This window comes from Rhopalosiphum maidis, chromosome 1 (genome assembly GCF_003676215.2).
Source record: "Rhopalosiphum maidis isolate BTI-1 chromosome 1, ASM367621v3, whole genome shotgun sequence".
Lineage (NCBI taxonomy): Eukaryota > Metazoa > Arthropoda > Insecta > Hemiptera > Aphididae > Rhopalosiphum > Rhopalosiphum maidis.
Window position 1 is genome coordinate 15027431 of NC_040877.1, and position 14267 is coordinate 15041697.

Below are 14267 nucleotides of genomic sequence, written 5' to 3' on the forward strand. Positions count from 1 at the left end.
CGTGAACCACGATCAAATAGGTCGCGCATGCAGATTAAATAAAAACACTGACACTAAATTATTGGATTTGAAACAGGTTGATCTAAATATGCGCATCGGAATACATTCAGGGTCGGTTCTTTGTGGCGTCTTAGGGCTCAGAAAATGGCAGTTTGACGTGTGGTCTTACGACGTGACATTAGCCAATCACTTGGAGTCAGGCGGAATACCTGGGTATATTTTTGAAACGTTTACTCTCTCTCTTACCGCCTTCGCTTTAATGTTAATTATTACACACCGTTCGGTTTTAGACGTGTTCACATATCCAAGGCTACTCTAGATTGCTTAGAAGAAGCCTACGATACAGAACCCGGTCATGGGGAAAATCGCGATGCTTATTTAAGGGTATAATTATTATAATATATTATTATACTATTATCCAAAATCATGAGAATATGACACGATATTGTGTTTTATTGTGCTGCAGGATCACGGGATTGAAACGTTCTTGATTAAAGAACAAGAACCTTGCCGAGGTCACCGAAAGCTACAGAAAATTAATTCTTCGAGACCGCGTTTATGGTCGGACGAGAAATTGTGTTTCAATTCCAATACGCAGAAACTAGTATCGCCAAAAATTGGTAATCTATTATCTATAAAATTCATTAGAAAATAAACTAAATGTTAACATAGTAATAGAATAACTACTATGTAAACAATTTAAAAAATATCCAATGCAATACGTATATTGTACGCATACAACACACAAAATATGATATAACTAAGTTTCATACCTTTCTTGGCTAATTAATATTTCATGATTGCATTAAATAATACACTGTACAATATAGGTATATTTACATTTTTGAACATGATATAATATTTAATATAAAAATATTTGTACGAGTATCTTTTGTAATTTTTTATTGAATTATTTATAATTTTAACGGCTCAGATCAATACAATATTAGTACTTGTACTTAGGTGCCTGCTGTTTGTTGATCAATAATAATTATTACTAACATTTTCATTGATTGCATTATTCAATTAACATGACTAATATTATAGTTAAATGTATATTCAAACTTATTTTTACAGTTCCTATTTATGATTCACACTTAAAAATAATAAATCTCAAAACTTACGATTGATATTCAAATAACTAGGTACTTTTAGTTTATTTAAAAAATATATTTTATTTTATAGTATATTTAATCTTTGAATAATTTATTAATTTATTCAAACAAACATACCGTGGGACAAAATCGATAGTTACAACACATGATTTATACATATACACGTAGCTAGTTAACTTTATGTTATTCAACAATAAACACATTGTTTTAATTTAAATAATAAATATTGTATCATAACATAATAAGTCAAAGTTAGTAATAATATTCACGGTACTGTTACGATACATTCGGTACAGCTATAATAGTATGGCGTGAGCCATTCCGTACATGTGCATTGTTCAATATTGTTAGAACAAGCAAATTTGTTGAATAGTAAATTAGGTTAGGCTACAGAGATTAAAAATATTATTCGCTAAAATAATATATAAATAAATTCATAAATTATAATTTAAAAAAAAATACCACGAACGGTGTATATTATATATATATATACCATCATGAATAAATAGGCCATTCAGCAGTGTGTATACATCTTTGGCTTGTAAAAGTTTTTTGGTCGTTAAAAATAGGTGTCATAATCAGGATTTAAGATATTTTGATTTTCTTAACCTCGTTTAAGGTATACAGTTGCTAGCCTACACGAATCATCAATCATCTAGCACATTATTATAGATATATCATCGTAAGATTTTTCTAGTTTTTTTTTTCTTATATTACTTATTTTTATCGTGATCTTATAGTACATACTATTTAACATTAAATACACTTTTATTAAAGAATAGTTAATCATACATCTAAAAAAAATAAAACCAAAAATGTTAACGTACATAACTCTCATAATTGACAAAAATATTTAATGACTAAATAAGTTAGGTAATGCAAAAAATAAGAGGTAGACATATTCGTAAAAGTTTATATTTATTTATTAGGTAATAAAAAACTATTTTCTAAATAATATTCAGTAAGTATTTAGTGTTTACACATTATTTATTTTTAAAATAAATGATTTTAGTTAGTTGCGATGTATTTTGATAACATATTATTTTTTTATTTATATTAAAATTTCCTATACTATCAGAAACAAAGAGAATTTTATCTGTAGAATTCACAAGTTGTGCTATCTTTTGTTTACGTTTTCGTTTTATTCTGTCATTTCAGTTAAGATTTTCAATAGTTACCTTCAAAGATCTTTATTGAGATTTCGCAAGCAGAATGCAGAATTCATACTATTTCCGATATTTATAGATTTCATTTCCATTTGACTATCGATGCAGACATATTATATGTACCTGACGTGCTATTTATTTAAAAATGTACCTACATAAAATGATTAAACAATAAATACAACTGAAAATGTTTCAGTCGTAACAACTAACAAATTACAAAAAAATAGTTTATAGAATAAAAAAATAATGAAAATTCGCAATTAATTAAAAAACTTAAATTGATGATTAAATTAGGTCTGATTGATTAACTATATATTCAGGCCACAGTGACAACAAATATTTAATAAAATCAAGGAATAGTCGATTCCATCGGATATTATCTATAGTTCATACTGTTTATAAGTATACCTGTAAGCCCTACATTGCATTAATATTTAACTGAATTATTTTAAATAAAACAGTTTATATAATTCAAAATAATTATTAACATAATAGGTACCATTACACGTTAAACCAACTACCAAACTTTTTTTAAATTAATATGAATTTTACTATTAAATATGTATGTATTAATTTAAAGCTTTGTGAAGTCGATATGAAATAGGCGGAATTGATAAATATACACTCCAAATTTCAACTAACAGTAAAATTTTAGTAGGTAAACATATCAGTTTTGACGCAATTCTTTTTGAATATCTTTAGGGCAGACGCATCCAATAATTAGAAAATAAGAATTTAAGTATTATTAGAATTCACATGAATAATTAGATGAAAACCAAATTTAGTATGGGGTACTTACATTTTATTTAAAATGATTATTATAATTTTAATTTTAATATGATTTATAGAGGATTATATCGATGACAATAAATGCAATGAATGGACTCCGGAAATACCATTTGAAAACGTAAGTTTGAAATACCAAAATAGTAAAACGTATTAAAACTAAATTATAAAGTTGAATTTGTTCATTTTTTTATTTTTTTAGTTAAATACAAGTGATCAAGAATTGGAAATCGAAGACGGTGAATGTGGTACTCCTATAACGATCGAAGGAGACGTCGAACACGCCGAAGACATTATGGATCATTGTATCGAAGTCGAGAGTAATGAAAGAATGAGAAACGAAAACATAGATCGATGGACATTAAGGTTCAAACAACCAGAAATTGAAACTAAAGTAAGATCACCAATTTATTATAGAATATTAAATATGAAAAATTGTATTTATTCAATCCTTTTTTATTACCTTCGTAACGATTATAATAATACATATTATTAAAATTCTATTAAAAGAAATTTCTCGCCAATAAAAACTTATCAATACAAAACTAAAATCATATAATAACATACCTTCAATAATAAAATTATATTATTTGATTATAACCACTGATGATATATTATATTATTATTTTTAGTTTTGTCAGTTACGCGAAGACATGTTTAAATCAAACATGGCGTGTTGTTTTATCATATGGCTGTTGGTCGTGTGTTGTCAAACGATCATGTTGCCCCGATGCATGAAACTATTGGTTGCCTTAGCATTCACCACCGTTGTGCTTTGCGCTGCGCTAACACTTGTCATGGCAGAAGAGTTCATGCACTTGCCGTCTGCTTTGCAGAGGATGTCCTCAGTATTGGTGCAAAACCGGTTCAGGCGGACAATGTTCATTTGCGCTGTAGTCGGACTTATATGTTTTTCCTCCACTCTTAGTCTCGTGAGTATTTCGACTGTTAATATTGTGGTTTATAACGACACACTCACGTAAAGTCTCCTATCTAAAAGCGCCTCCTTCACAAAATCAGACCAAAAAATGTCAGTTGTTAAAGTAAAATAAAAATTAAGCAACGTAAATCAACGGATAAAATACTTAAGCGAATGCGATCGTTCCGTTCAATGTTAAAAAACGAAAATAAAATTAATTTACAGTCTAAATCAGTAGGTTTCATACATGTTTACGTACATTAATTTAATTTAGCTGTTTACGCCCGACGAGCACCTGATCAGGAAAGTGGACAACTCGGACGGAGACGACGGCCGAAGGACAAAACGCCGGACAGAAGAAACCAACGACTGTGTGCACCCAGAGTATTTAGTGTTCACGTGGGTCCTTTGCCTAATAGCCTTAGCCACCACACTCAAGCTATACTTCCTGGTCAAGACTTTCTTAGGCATCCATCATGGTGGCCGTGTACACAGGACTCACATCGCTAGCCTACCCACAGGTATTCTCACAGACCGACACTGAACACCGGACCATGCCGCTGTCGTCGCAGATGCTGTTGCTGTTGATCGTGTTCCTAGTACTAGTGGCCTATCACGCCCGGCTAGTAGAAGTCACTTCCCGGCTAGACTTTTTATGGAAACGGGAAGCCGAACGGGAACTTGACCGAAATGCGTGAGACCCGAACCAACAACCGACAACTGTTGCGCAATATACTGCCCGATCACGTCGCCCACCATTTCCTGTCGTCCTCACGCAGGCACACTACGGACGTAAGTAGAAGCGGGTATTCAATGTTGAAATGAAAACCTATCATGATGTTGGGGAGGAGAGGCTCGATGAGCAGCATGTGGTTTGAACCACAAATATGCTTTAAATACAATCCCCTCGGACACGTGGCAATAAACATGCGACTGCTATTTTAACCTCATTCAGTTATATATATAACCACGTTTTTGTTCACAGGAACTGTACTCGCAGTCCATCGACAAGGTTGGCGTCATGTTTGCAAGCATTCCAAATTTCACAGAATTTTATTCTGAAGACATTAACAAAGGCATGGAGTGCATCAGATTGCTGAACGAAATAATCGGTAAGCACATGAGGCGTTTACACGATGTATGTCTTAATAATATTATTGCCTAATGGTATTTATATATATATATATATATATTTATACGTAGATAGAGAATGAGTACTATCTACTCATATTAAAATATGATATTATTTAGCCTGTTTTTCCCATTCACCCATTGCTATCTTTGGGGAGGGTGAACTTTGTACAATACGAAGTCTGTAGTAATCCAGGCGGTCGATGCTGTACGGGTGAACGTCAGTTTTGACATCACGTGATCTATATATACATTATATACACATATATTTATATTATTTAAATATGTATCATATACATTATTCGTGAATATATTATACATCATATTATATTTTATGTCGTGCACTCTGTGGGTACCTGCTGTTTTATTATATTGTGTCGGTTAAGTGCGTATATGTTGGATTCGATTAAAACTGTCACTTACCTAAATGCGCGCTGTAATATATTATGGTAGTATACTATAATATAGTATAGCTATTATTATCATGATTATCGCCGCATTCGTGGTCTAAATTGTAATATATTATACATACGGCGCTTAATGAACTATTATATATAGGTATTAAGCGTGTACTTGGTCGGTGTTAAGTTTTCTTTTTTCCTTTGGAAATAGTGTCGTGTGTCTACTACTCATAAGGGTCAAACTTTCACACGAAAGAGTTTTAAACTTTTAACCTGTTTTAAGGTTTTTATTACACGCGTACCACGATAAAGAATTTAAGAACATAAGTGTTTAATGATTAATGTGCGTGTATGACTACGCAGTACAATAAATTACGATGTTAGTTAAATGTCATAAATTATTTTGTTTTACAGCTGACTTCGACGAATTGTTATCGGAATCGAAATTTGGTTCGATTGAAAAAATCAAAACCGTCGGTGCAAGCTATATGGCCGCGTCCGGGTTAAATCCCGGTGTTAAGGCAAGAATATTATTACCATTATTAAATATTATGTAATATTGTTTCTAACCTGTCAAATCCAATATATTTAATACGATTAATATCATTTAGGTTGATAGGATTTTATTTATTTTATAATGTTTTTCAAAACATAATATCACAATATATTTTTATTGTTTTAACATTTACATATCTATTGTTTAAAAATTATCTGAATATAATTCAAAAAAATCGACCAGTAATTTTGTTTTCTTGGAAATATTATTGTAGGTAATATTGATTATTCTATGTTTAATTAAAATGTCCACAATTTATATTATTTTCGACCTTGTGTAGTTTAAAGGCTAATACGTAAAAACTTAATTTAGCACTAAATAATCGATATAATATTAATACATATTTTTTATTATATTGTTGTTTTAGGACGGAGAAGACGAATACGGTCACCTTTGCGCTCTTGTCGACTTCGCATTAGCTATGAAACAATGTTTACAAGATGTCAATGTGCACTCGTTTAATAATTTTCAGCTCAGGGTTGGTAAGTAATTATTAAAAAAATAGTTAGTATTTTTTTTTAAATTAATGGACAAATATACTACATTTTGTCCATTATGATCAAACTAACAAGCTGGCGTCATAAAAATAAACCATCATCATTCCAAAATATTATATTTCACATATATATTTATTATTTATACTGTTGATATTAATTTATACGTAGCCCCATATAAAATAATTATACATTATTTAATATTAAACTAATTATAATAGGTTTCGCTATGAATAAAAGAAGGAATAAAAAAAAACATATCAATAAAAGATAGTAAAATAACAACAAGTAACTGCTGTTGTATAATAGATTTTATAACAAATTCATAAAATTAGAAAAAAATCCATGAAATCAATTGTAATTTAAATGAAGTACTCATACTGTAGGTATATAATATTCTTATACTCTTTTTAAAAATCAAAGGTCAAAAATAAAATTACTACCCTATTATACATTTCACCAAGTTTCTTTCAGTTGTATTTGTATATTTTTATTTTCAGAAAATTAATACCGTATAAACCGTATAAGAACACAATTATTATTGTTCTATAATTCCTATAATCATACATGTAATTTGTATTTTTCTATACATATGAGATTGTAGTTCGTTCTAACTTTTGATTCACCTACAAAATAAACGTAATGTCTCTTAAAAATCTGAAACTGCCAATTTTCTAGAGCAAATTGCGGTATAATGGTGTAAACATTAGTTGTATAGAAATACGCTAGCAATATTTAAAACGCATAGTCGGGAGACAGACGATTAGACGAATGTACATACCATTATACACATATTATGTACATATACCGGGTCCGGGGGATATTAGGATAAACAAACGGTGAGGGTCGCCCTATGGAATATACACCGAACTACCAAAGTATGACGAAATTAATGCAAACGGCGTGATGATCATATTATGTACATATCGAAGTTTTACGAGCACAAACAAAACATTTTGTAGACATCAAACCCGTATATTTATTTTGGTATATAAATTACATCCTTTGATGAACGTTATTTTATTTCGATCGATTCGTGTCCGACAGGAATAAGCTGCGGTGCCCTAGTGGGCGGAGTCATCGGAGCGCGGAAACCCGTGTACGACATATGGGGAAACACCGTGAACGAGGCTTCCAGGATGGATTCCACGGGCACTATGGGCCGGATACAAGTGCCCGAGAGCACGGCCAAAGTAAGAATCGTGTAATTGAATTAATTTTAACGTCACTACAAATGGCGTTTTGAAATTATAATTTATTTATATTTACATCATTCCGTTTTGGCGTCGCTTTTCGTTGTTCGCATTTATTTAATATTATTATGTTTTTGTCGTCGGCGTGTCATCGGCTATAATGACCAAAGTTTATTTCCGGAGTTTTTTTGTCTCTTTTCATAAATTGAAAAATAATAATCGTATCGCGATGTTTAATAATCTAATATTATGTGCAATTTACATGACGTATAATTAAAATAAAAGAATTATACGGGTAATAAATTATACAAAATGCGTCTAAAAAAACATTAATTTATTGCATTGTTAAATTGTTTTAATTATATTTTTCACACATACAACGAATAACAAACTATAGGTACAATAAAAATTGTATTCACTGTAAACGTTTTTGGCAGGACGATAGCAATTTGTATTACATGAGTATACTAAAAAACATCATTGTTGTACTACACATGTTATACATGTCATTACATAATATCAATTCATAAATCTACGTAACGTGACGTACTTATAGAATAATTTTGTCAAACGATTGTGCCTTAGAATAAAGTAAAATAAATCCTCGCTGTATAGGTATAGTCGTAAAGAAGCTTTGAATTATTATTTATAATTTCCTTTATTTAATTAATTAACTAAATTCATTAACAACATAAGTTATTAATAAAAACTTATTATTAATATTTTAATAGATGACTATAGATAACGTAGGTACCTATACAAAATTGTTATCAATGTCTTATAACTAAAACTATGTAATCAATAATTATTATAATTTTGGTTACAAGTGTCTACAACAACTATTATAATAAAATATAACAAAACCCTTCTGCATAGGTATAAATGATTTGAAACGTTTATTGTTTATATATGAGTAAATCATACTTCATGCACATAGTTCCACATAAACTAAAACACAACTCTAAAACAGTCTAAGCCCTTATTTTATCAGCAATGCATTACTTAGCCGAATTCAATTGTCTTAGTGTTTTATGCTCAACGAGAATAAGTTTCCTAAAAGTTTATAGGAAATTATGTACCTACCTACATACAAGTTTAACTTTGAGAAAACCTTTTTACAAATTTATCAATATAGTTTATGGAAAAAACAACAAAAATAATATATTCCAGTGCCTGTGTTAAAAAACAAAATCTTGACCTTTTTTTTGTTTGGGTAAGCCGCGAGATATACTTAGATTGCTTGGAATCGTTTTACGAGATCAACAATACCCGTTCTTGCAACTGTGACCGGCATAACTGTGTATCCCACTGTTTTTTCCTTTTAATTGATTATTCGAGTGAAAGTTTCATGAATTATATCTCCTGTTTGTGGAGATTGTTTTTAAATGTATTTAATCAAAATAAAAATGCACAAGAGTACGATGAAAAGTTTTAAGCTTGTATCGGAGAATAATACAACATATTACAGAAGGGTAGGTATATTACATAATACATACCTACGCGTGCGTTTCATGCATTATTCATGTTATTTTGTTTTTAAATAAAAATTGGATACTACGGATCAATTTGAAAAATAAAATAGTGTAATGTGCAGAGGTAGACTATAAGCATATTATCCTTTTAGATGACCAACCAGGTCCGTCGGAATAAACAAAATAATTCACTTTATTGGACTACGGATGATGCGTGCGTTTTTACATTATATTGTAGACACGCAAGGCGCGTATACCTGTGTTGTTATTCTGCAGAACGCTCGACGCATAGTACATACTCGTATAATGGTATACATAAATTTCAAATTTATGTAAACATATTCTTCTGTCGGACACTTTAAACTTTGAACACTGTATTTCTTTCGATAATAAACGGCTACGTCTTCATCGTCACACGCAGCCATCATCGAACGGTAATATTTTGCAGAATCGTTTATTAAGATTTATGTCGTTTGTTACATCGTGTAACATCATAACGTCATGCGAAATTGTCCCGCGCACGGGTTGTGTTCAAATGTTGTCACGTGCACGCAACAGCGTTAGAACATGATTATTAAATTATTAATGTTTTGAATGTATGTTAACTACATATATGTATAATACAGTAGTAATCTTTAGAGGTACGTACACTATAGTGCACTTCCGGAAAATTACATTTCGCGTAATACAATATGTCAGATCAAGGCGGAATGCCTGACATTTGATCAACGCGTCGAGAAACAATAATTTCACTTTTGGTAGTATAGGCACAACCAAACAGTGAAGCAACGTGAATAATACTTTTTCATTTATGCGTACAATAGGTATTATAATTGAATGTCATAACTTCAGTTTATACGATAATATTGCATGGATACCTATTATACCTACATAGTATATACGTATAAAATCTATAAGTATAATTTTATTTATTTAAGAACCATAATCGATTTTCGATACATATAAAATATACATGTAATGTGCCTATATATATATATTGACGCGTTATCAAACTTTGTTGTCCGCGTTTATTATTAATAATATATTTTTTATTGTTAATACATATTATTATCATCATTGGTGTAGATCCTGATGGACAGGGGTTACGAGACGGAGTTCCGGGGCTCGATCGCGGTCAAGGGCAAAGGCGAGATGAAAACGTACTTCGTAGTGGGCAAAAAGGGAGCCGTGGCGAACAACCTGAGCCGACAGTCGAGTCAGATCAGCAGCTTGGCGACCGTCGTCTACGGGATGGTGCAAGCCAGACGCCGGCAAAACACAGTAAAAAAAAGACATTTTCATCGTGAGTGCGCTTTTACTAACAACACTAATAATAAAATACATACCTAATGAGTACGGGCGTACGGCTTTGTTATTATTAATATTATTATTATTATTATTATTATTATTATTGTGGTGACGAGAGAAGGCTGTACGCGTAGTGTTGTACATTATGCTACTTATGTGTGCCGACATTTTTTCGACTTATTTGTCTTGTTTCGCTGCGATTTATTAACAAACATTAACCGCGAGCTTGGATGCATATATATATTAAACGGTTTAGGTGTTGTGTTGTCATTATTGGGCACAGAATGTGCGAACCACGAATCAATCACATCGCGGTGTTTGAACTATTCAGTCGGTCCGTGACGAACTCCCGAGTAAGATATTGTCGCGTGCAGTGACTCGTGTAATATACCACGTCGCGTTGATAAATGTTTATTGTTTGTATATACATCATATAACATATACCAATCCGTGTAATTGCACCGTCGTTATGTATTATAAGTATATAAACAGTAAACACACGCGCGAGATTATATCGCGGGTAACGCGGTCATATAATAATTATTATTACTGTATCGACGGTAATACATCGTAATTATTTACGGTTTCGCCACCAAATTGGATCTCATCAATCATGCTCCGTTAACTAATAACGTAACATTTGCATTAATATACTAAAACATTACGCTAATTCGGTATTGCCTACTCTACACGACCGTTTAGAACGGCGGCCATAATAATATATGAACATTGTACACATATATACGCAACAAGAATATACCACCGACCAGTAACCACCAACATTATATAATATATTGGCATCGTCTTCGTTATAGGCTTTTTTTTTTTACATAATATGTGTATATGTGCAGTGACGTATTTACGGGAAGACAGGGACGTGGGCAAAAGGCGATATATATATATATATATATTTTTTTTTAATGTTGTTGCTATATGTATCATCAAGATACGACCATAAGTATTTGATTTTAAGATTGGTTTTTTTTTTTTAAATTGACTATTCCATATATCTCTATAATATCAATATAATCTATAATCAATGGCAACTATTTATTTAAACAAGAAAATAAATATTCGATTTTCAGGAGCCAAATCTAAATAATACATATTATGTGATCTATAGCACAGCGGTATATAAGAGTTGAAAAAATAAACTACGACAACCCTCGTAGGTACCGAGGAATCTATTGATATAAACTTTTATTGAAAACGGTCCAGTACAGTTCTTTTAGCCCATAGCGGACAAAGAAACAATCATTTTTATACACATATTTAGATAAATAGATACCTAGGTAGACAACGATATAATATGTGATTTGTTGAATCTGCTCGCGATTCGGTTATTACAGTAATATGATACTTTGTACCCGTCGTCGTGAATATAATAATATATAGCGTACAGCGTACGTGTAGATATAATAATGATTATTATAATGACACGATGTTCGGGCAAACGTATTATGTGTAACACGAATCTCGGGGTCAACAAGATGCCCGAAAAGGATTTATGTCTAAGATACAGGGTGATTTTTTTTTTTGTCGTACAACACCCGATATCCACAAACCTAGGGATCTTCAATCTTTTTATACGTCGAACCGAATCTTTGACAGTATTAGTCCAAAATTGTCCGTGGAGGTCAAGATATTATAATACAAGGAAAACGAAAAGATAGAAAGATAATTTGTTATTTTATTTCACACAATTTTACAAAGAAAAAAAAATAATTACAATTTTTTTCGTCGACTGATTTTCTACTAACTCTTCAACTTGGATATTTATGTGTATTTATGTGCAGCTAGGATATTGTGAGAAATCTGGTTAAGTAAGGTTAACCTTTAGAACAAGCTGTCGTAAAAACACCTCTTGTGACTACCGAGGTAACTTGGTAAGATTAGTTTGAAGAGTCTTAAATCGATCAAATACGAGGGTCATAATACTTTGTGTCTTGTAATATGTCTTGCGAGATAAAATATCCACCACAATTTAAAAAATTTTGATTTCGGTTTCTGTTGAAAACCGCAATATAATATTATTCAAGTATTATTATTCATGCAATAATCTAATATCTAACATTAATCCCACGCAATCGTTGAACGGATATCTATCGAGTGTACAGTATTACCGTGTTTGCGTGGTATACTGTTATAACGACTTAATCCTAACGTCATAATCGTCGCAATAATATTATATGTACATATAACAACATAACTGTAATAATATGAACGTCGTGATAACGCAATAAACCGATTTAGCTGTGAATACCGAAAAAACGAGATTAATTACAATAATAATAATATAATACTAGGTATTTATAGAATACCGTGTGCCTATCTACCAAAATCAAATAAACCAGTACCTTTTAATAAATCAACATTCAAATGTAATAAGCAGTAAGCACTAAGCAGCTGATGTATGTAAACCCGTAAGCCGTGATTTATTTAGTAAAAAAATATGTAAAAATTACAATGTTCATAATGCAAAATAATTTCTACGGAAACAATTTATATTTACCAGGTAATTCTTTTAGCAGTAAACACTGATTATCTCGAAAACTATTAACATTTTTTAAATTGTTTTTTTCTTAAGAATGTTTAAAGTTTTGATGATCGACGGCACAAAGTAAAACTGTAGTATACCAATAATGTGCAAGGTACTACTTCTGCACCGCTCAACTCCACTCTAAACTTTAAATACTTATAAATTATAACTAATTAATTACTCGTCTGAAATCGGATTTTTCGATATATAAATTCGCAGAAAAACATTCTATTTTGGAACATAAAATTAAAATACATTTTGTGATTCAAAACAGTTCTACGAATAACTAACGATAAAAATAGAAAACATTTTTTTTCAATATTTTTGTTTTATGATGACTACAAATTGTATAAAAAATATTTTTTTAACTACCAATACTTCCAATGTAGTGAGTTTTTACTGTTGAAAAGAGTCACAATACATACATTTTTTCTGACAGCCGACGTTTTTCCATAAATAAAAACCTGTACAAAAAATATAAAGATATAGGTACGTGTTTGACATATTTTTATACCATCATAAAAAATAATTCATTATCCAACGATTTACTTTTACTAATAACTGAATTTTTATTTTTCAACAAATAATAGATGGATTTTCGTTATTGGCTTTCCGGACTATACAGTATTCAATATACATAGTTTATATATACATATTGATTAAACATTTTATTTTTTAATTTATACTCGCAGAAGTGTGTTACGGGAACCATTGATAATTTAATAGAAATTATTTATTTGTTCAACTGTTTATACCTACTTCGCTAAGTAGTTTTAGAACTAAAGAGTTCGACTTTAATGATATTTTTTTTTTATTTTTGCTAAAACTTTTAATATAAAAAATTATTTCTTTAACTGTTTAATGCCATTACGTTTTGCTCATATAAACTGTTTCTGATATGTTAGTACTTCATCGTGTATGATTTTGATGCTGTAAAGTTTTGGATAATAGGTATTTTATTTATTATTTTTTTTTTTGAATTTGTTACAACATTTAAGTTTATTATACTCGTAACCTATTTGGTACAATAAAAAAATGTTATACATTAATGTTGATTGATCATTAAAAGAAAAGTACATTATTTAATTGAATAAATAAATAAATATAATAATGTCTAAACTAATTGAAAAAATAAATTAGTAGAGAAATTAAGTGCATAGTTAAATTTTTGATTTGAAAATCGGGTG

The 14267-nt window shown here is 30.5% G+C and overlaps 1 protein-coding gene across 1 annotated transcript in view; it reads left to right on the forward strand.

Moving 5' to 3' along the window:
• The window catches only part of LOC113561352 (adenylyl cyclase 78C-like), a 122766-nt gene that overhangs the window by 100090 nt on the left and 8409 nt on the right, over positions 1-14267 (forward strand). Inside the window, 14 exon segments of the mRNA XM_026967707.1 lie at positions 77-213; positions 291-384; positions 467-620; positions 3130-3188; positions 3270-3461; positions 3700-3999; positions 4261-4452; positions 4454-4666; positions 4668-4778; positions 4972-5098; positions 5933-6039; positions 6442-6556; positions 7616-7761; positions 10320-10536. Of these exon segments, the coding sequence (XP_026823508.1) occupies positions 77-213; positions 291-384; positions 467-620; positions 3130-3188; positions 3270-3461; positions 3700-3999; positions 4261-4452; positions 4454-4666; positions 4668-4778; positions 4972-5098; positions 5933-6039; positions 6442-6556; positions 7616-7761; positions 10320-10536 (2164 nt within the window).